The sequence below is a fragment of the Kogia breviceps genome, chromosome 17 (assembly GCF_026419965.1).
Source record: "Kogia breviceps isolate mKogBre1 chromosome 17, mKogBre1 haplotype 1, whole genome shotgun sequence".
NCBI lineage: Eukaryota > Metazoa > Chordata > Mammalia > Artiodactyla > Physeteridae > Kogia > Kogia breviceps.
Genome location: NC_081326.1, coordinates 7,141,022 through 7,147,021, shown reverse-complemented (window position 1 = coordinate 7,147,021; position 6,000 = coordinate 7,141,022). Strand labels below are relative to the sequence as shown.

The following is a 6,000-nucleotide window of genomic DNA, read 5'->3' as shown; positions in this document are numbered from 1 at the left end:
TTAGGAAAGTTCAGCAAAAACCTTAGACATAGAAGTGATTTATATAGCTCAAAATACTTTGAAAATCACCATTCTAACTCCTACAAGAAAAAAAATCTCCGAATTAGGTGACTCTCCCAACAAAAAATTCAGTGATGAAATACTTTCACTGAAGGAGTCTTACGTTAGATTAAATATTCCAGATGGTAATTTATACATCTATTTTGCCAAATGTAGTTTACTTTACTATAAAATGTCTATAAAACGATGGTAAATCTTACCTGTGCTAAGAAAATACATAAAATTGCTCATTAGAGAGCCAAATTGAATGAGTAAGGTATAGTCTAACTTTCAAGTGCTTGTTAGTAGAGGTCATTTACATTGTTTTGCTTCCTAATTTAAATTTATTCATGGCTCTGGAGGCGCACTGACATTCACTGCACACACATCACTTCAAGGGTGCACACACCTTCTTACCTCCACTACCTGTTAGAAATAATTGCTGAAAACTCTTCCCAAAGATAATTAACAAATTATTTTCATTGCACTGAAAAGATAAGTTTGTAACAGGACATGCACGGAAAGATTTCTTTTCCTAGCACCTTTTCTATTAACACTAATCATGGAATTGAAAAAAAGAAAAACAGCACGTGTTCTTCATCTGTTGGTTTGACCTTTGGGTATATTTCAGTAGGAGTAATCCTGAAAAGTTAATTCAAATTATTCACTTAATGTAAATTGGAGGCTCAATTTCCTTAAAACATATCCCAAATCCATTTACTGCTTTCCATCTCCATTGCTACCTACTATACTACCTTGATCCAAGGCTGCTACAAGAGTCTCCCAAATGGGGCTCTTGATTCCTCTTTACAAGCCATTTTTTTCACATTGCAGCCATAGTGATTACTTTTTTTAGAAACATGACTATGATACCACTTCTCTGCATAACACCTTCCAAGGAACTTTCTATGCCACTTAGAAAAGCAATCCAAATCCTCCACCAGGACCGGTTTGGTCCCTAACGCCCAAATCTTCTAGGCAAACAGGCTCCCTGCCCCTGCTTCTTCCAAGCTCACTGTCAACACAGGACCTTTGCACTGACTATTCCATTTGCCTGGAACATTCTCCAACCAGCTTTGTCTGGCCACTGCTTCTCGTCAGTCAGGTGTAAGCAGAGTTTGTCCCTCCACAGAGAGCTCCTGCCTGACCACCCCATCAACTTATTTAATAGTATTCCTCCATCTACCAAAATTGTTATTTGTATCTGTGTATCACCTGTCTCTTCCTATTAGCTATATAAGCCCAGCGACAGCAGGGCCCTAGTCTATTTTTGGCTTTTGCTATATTCTTGCCACTAAAACAGTACCTAGCACATAGCACCCAGTAAATGTTTGTTGATGAATATTAATCACCCCAGAGCAGTGGTTAAGTGCCTAGGCTTGAAATACCTCAGAAGTTAGAACAATCTGAGTTGAAATACCAGGTTTGCAATTTGCTAGCTCTGAGGCTTAAGTTAATCTTTTCCAAAGACTTGACTTCTTCATAAAACAGAAACATTCACGGGGCAAGATAAATCCAAATTTAAATGAGGTAACTGGGACTCAAGCTTGCCTAGTCAGAGCTCACGCTCTTCCAGGTTCTGCTTCATACAGACTGCCTCTTAGCTCCCAATCTGAGATTTAAGGTCCCTTATGGAGGGGTAAGGGGAGGAAACGTAAAAATACAAAAGCCCTATACACTTCAAATCATCACTAAATAACTATTTTATCTCAGAGACCAGAGTGCAGTATTTCAGGAAACTGTAAGGAAGCTCTAATGTTAGACTGCCTGGGTTCAGATCCAGCTCCTGTACTTACTGCTAGCCAGTTACTTGAAGTCTCCAAGTCTCCGTTTCCTCCTGGAAAGCAGCACTTCCCTCACAGAAGAGAAGTGACAGTGAAACAGCAACGCCATGGAAAGCACTGAGCACCTCAGTGTTTAATTTATACAAGCACGTGACAAACACCGGTTATGAAGGATCAGACTGAATTTAAAATATTTCTTACTTAGGCAAATTCAAGATCTCACGTCGAGAATTAATTCCATTCGAAAAAAAAAACAAACCGCATTTTTTGCGTTTGGAAACTTGCATGACTTCAAGGCCACCTTCACAGGTAAATCCCAGATGACTCAGGGCCGCCGGCTGACCTACCTATCATGCCAGGGTTCCTTCTGGCCACAAGCAGTTGATGCCTCTGCTTTGAAGGTCGTCATTGTTCTCAGCATCTTCCTTTAACAGGGACAGAGTCACATCGTGTGCTCTATTTACAGGTCATAGGAAACCTTCCAACGCTATAAGGAATTTCAGAAGAAGCCCCTTTAAGACTCACTTTATGAAACATATTCTCCCTACCTAAGGTCCTATGTTAAGGCTTAAAAAGTCAGTTATTTAAATATTTAAGTTCTTTATATTTTGTGGAAGTTTAGTCTTATTTTCCACGTTTGAAGAATTCTGTTCCCGAAGCTATTCTTTTAAAAAAATTCTTTTTAAATTTAATTTTATTACTGTTTTTACTGAAGTATACTTGATTTACAAAAGGCACTTTCCTGCCCGCGCACTACCCAGGCGCTCACTTTCAGGTAAGAAGAGTCACGGTGACGTGACAGGTGAAGCCACCACGGGGCGTCTAAGGTGGAGGCTTCACGGAGCTCCTTTTCCAGAATCATCATGGGTGTATTTTCACCTTGCGATGTGAATTCACGGAACCTCATTATCTAAACGGGACTCGGACAGCTTGTCTTGTGCCACGTCGGGCGGGGGACGGGTTGGGCGCGTCCCGGGGGCGGTGTGCAGGGAGCCACCGCGGACCACCCCCACCCCCTCTTCTCCTTTTTAACTGCAGGGACATGGGGCTTTGTGTTTGGTCAGGTGACATTACAAGGTGAAAACAGAGCATCTCAAATTCTACTTTACCTCAAACATCAGAGGTCGTAAAGCCGTGCACGAACCAGCGGCTCCCAGCCCGCGCCTGCGCGTACGTGCGCGTACCTGCATCGCGCAAGTGCGTGTGCGTGTGCGTGCTCGCGCTCGCGCCCGCCTGCGCTTGCCGCAGTGGGTCCCTGCTCGTTCCATGTGGGGCTCCGTGGCGCTGGCACCGAGCCCGGGTCCTCCCTCAGGACACCAGAGTGGCTTTGCGTCCCTTGCTGACACCACGGCATTGTGTTTTTCTACCCATTAACCGAGGATAAATGACCCAGATATTGTGCCTATTAAAGCCTCATTTTTCTTTTGACCTTTTGTTCCTCGGTGTACCACATTATCAGACGCTGCACACGTTTTTTAAGTAGTCTCAGCCTCGGATGCCCTTTTGAGGGAGTAATGGGAGGTTTCTGCGTGTGGTGCTGTTGAGATACATGGAGTGGAATTATGTCAAGGTGATGTGAGGTTTTTCTTCCAGTCTAGTCGGAAGACAATCAGTTTAGCGTTATTACCAGCAGCTAATCTGGTATAGGAGGATATATCAAGAAACTGTACAAAGGCCAGAATGCTGTATTTGCATCTATTGCGAATACAAAAAAATAGAGTGAAACCAGTTCCCCTACCCTACTACATTCTATAATTACATCTCTGCATATCATGGGTCACTTTTATTAAAAGCATCATTACTACAGTTGGCAGCAATTTACATTTTATCTTACATGATAGCAGTTTTCAAAGGAAAAAAAAAAATAAAAGGACATCACAACAAAGAAAAACAATACATTTACAAAGTCATGTCTGTAAACTTCAAGGCTAGTTTAGAGCTGAGGTAATGCTGTTTTAGCTTGTGGCTAAAGTAACAAAGTCCTTTAATTTAAAAAAGGTACCTGATTCTCTCTTCTCTCACTCTTTATTTATTCATCTATTTATTTTGTTTATACCAGTGCATTACAAGACCACGAGACAATGGAACTGCAGTTCTGTCTGGCAAGAACCCTCCCAGTAGGTTAATTTCCAAAGGGACCCTTCACATTCAACAGCTGCCTTATTATTGCTGCGCCTCGGGACAGAGACGTTCACACAAGGTGGAGATTGTCAGAGTGTATGGATGTGTGTGATGCGCGAGTGTGGGAACCCCCGTGTAGTCAAAAAGGGAAACAAATGAGCAAGGGTGATATGTATGGTAAATTTCATCTTGACCTTCACAGCAAAAAAAATTAAAATTAAAAAATTAAATATATAACTTCATACTTCCTTTGAGCAGCACTTCCTTCCATTCGTGCCACTTGGTTACAAATTGCTCTTTATTATAATACCAATGGTACCAAAAGAAAAGGAAAAGGAAAACAAAAAAACAAAAAAGCAGAGCATTATGTAAGTTTCCTTAAAAAGACATGATCATCTCTCAAATTTCATCTCTCCTAGGGATAATAAATAATGCACTGCACAATACTTAATGACCGAGATACCTTTTGACACACCTGTATAACATGACTTGGACTTTTTTTCTTTTGCTACACTATGTTACAGAACAGCTTATAAAACTAGGTATGAACATTAACTGTGAGTGTAAACAGTAGGACTACCACTTGTCAAAAGTTTTAAACACTTTAACTGAAACTGGTACTGGTTATCCATCATTTTCATTGTGTTCTATTTCGTCCCCCCCGTCGAGTGAGTCTAGCTCTTCGCCCTGTGCTATCTCGTCTTCTAAGACGGAGGACTCCGCCGTCTTGTCCAGGCTCTCCTCGGCGTCGCTGCCCTCGAGGGTCTCGTCTTCCTGAAAGGCGCCCCCCTCGGCCTTGTCGGGAGCCTTGTCGTCACCGGAGCCCACGGCGTTCTGCAGCCCCGCCAAGGCGGGGAAGCCGGGCAGCGTCAATCCCCCCAGTCCCGGAGGTAGAAACATGGACGGGTAGAAGAGGCCCGGGGCCATGGTGGACAGGAGGAAGGGGTTGAAGGCGAGCGGGCTGGAGGGCAGGCCGGCCGGGGCAGTAGCAGCACCAACAGATCCATTCGCGGAGTCCGGGCCCGGAACGGCGTCTGCGCTTTTCTCCGAGTCCTTGTTCTCGTCCTCGTTCTCGTTGCCCTTCTCCTCCGCTTTGCACGCGCCGTCTTCCGGCTCCGCGGGGCCGGCTGCGGCCGTGGTGTTGCCGGCGGCGGCGGCCGCGGCGGCGGCGGCGGCGGCGGACAGCGGGGTGTTGAGCAGCCCGCCCAGCCCGAACATGCTGGGCAGGCCGGCCACGCCCGGCAGCACCAGGGGCAGCACGGCGGCCGGGTTCTTGGCGTCGCCTCCCGCGGCCGCGGCGGCCGTGGCCGTGGCCAGTCCCGGAGGGAAGCCCATGAGGCCGGCCAGCTGCAGAGACTGGAGGTTCTGGAGGCTCTGCAGGCTCGTCAGGTCCATCCCAGCGAACAGGCTGTTCACCAGCAGGGGGTTGATGCCCGACGTGGAGGCCACGGCGGCGGCGGCGGCGCGGGCGATTTCACTTTTGGGCCTCCGTCCCCGCCGGCTCGCCCCTTCACCCCGCACCACGGGTCCAGTGAGAAGACGGTCAAACATCGACTCAGGAACGAAACCCTGAAAGGATGGGAGAGGCAAACAGGGGCCATCAAAGCTGCGGAAGCAAACCTCATCTCCACGCGGGCCTTTGTGATGGACCGAACACTGACATTCGGAACGGAAATACACAAGCAATTATTTCCATTCTAAAAGCTCGAGGATCAGACCTCGGAAAGCAAAACTTCTCTTTTTTAGCATTACATAGCTCACCGAATTATGCTGAATCGCAGAACAAAATGTTAAAGGCTACTCTATCGGTGAGGTAAATGTCAAGGTATCTGCATCCATAGCTAACTCGAGAAATAGCACATCAGAAAGAAGCTGAAAACTATGGAAAACTTAATTAAAGTTATATTTTAGTATCTACCCTGGAGAAACAAAAACTCATGTTCACACAAACACCTATACATGAATGTTTATAGCAGTTCTACTCATAATTGTCAAGGTCTGAAAACGGCCCAGATGTCCTTCCACGGGTGATGGGTAAACACACACACACACACAC

General features: G+C 45.6%; 1 protein-coding gene across 3 annotated transcripts in view; it reads right to left on the bottom strand.

Annotated features, from left to right (window-relative positions):
* Positions 1 to 3,498: 3,498 nt before the first annotated feature.
* Positions 3,499 to 6,000, bottom strand: part of CHD7 (chromodomain helicase DNA binding protein 7) — a 179,188-nt gene continuing 176,686 nt past the window's right edge. For all 3 annotated transcript variants that reach the window (XM_059043515.2, XM_059043523.2, XM_067017044.1), the window contains one exon: positions 3,499 to 5,513. In XM_059043515.2, the coding sequence (XP_058899498.1) occupies positions 4,569 to 5,513 (945 nt within the window). In that variant the 3' untranslated portion in view covers positions 3,499 to 4,568. The remainder of the gene's footprint in view (positions 5,514 to 6,000) is intronic.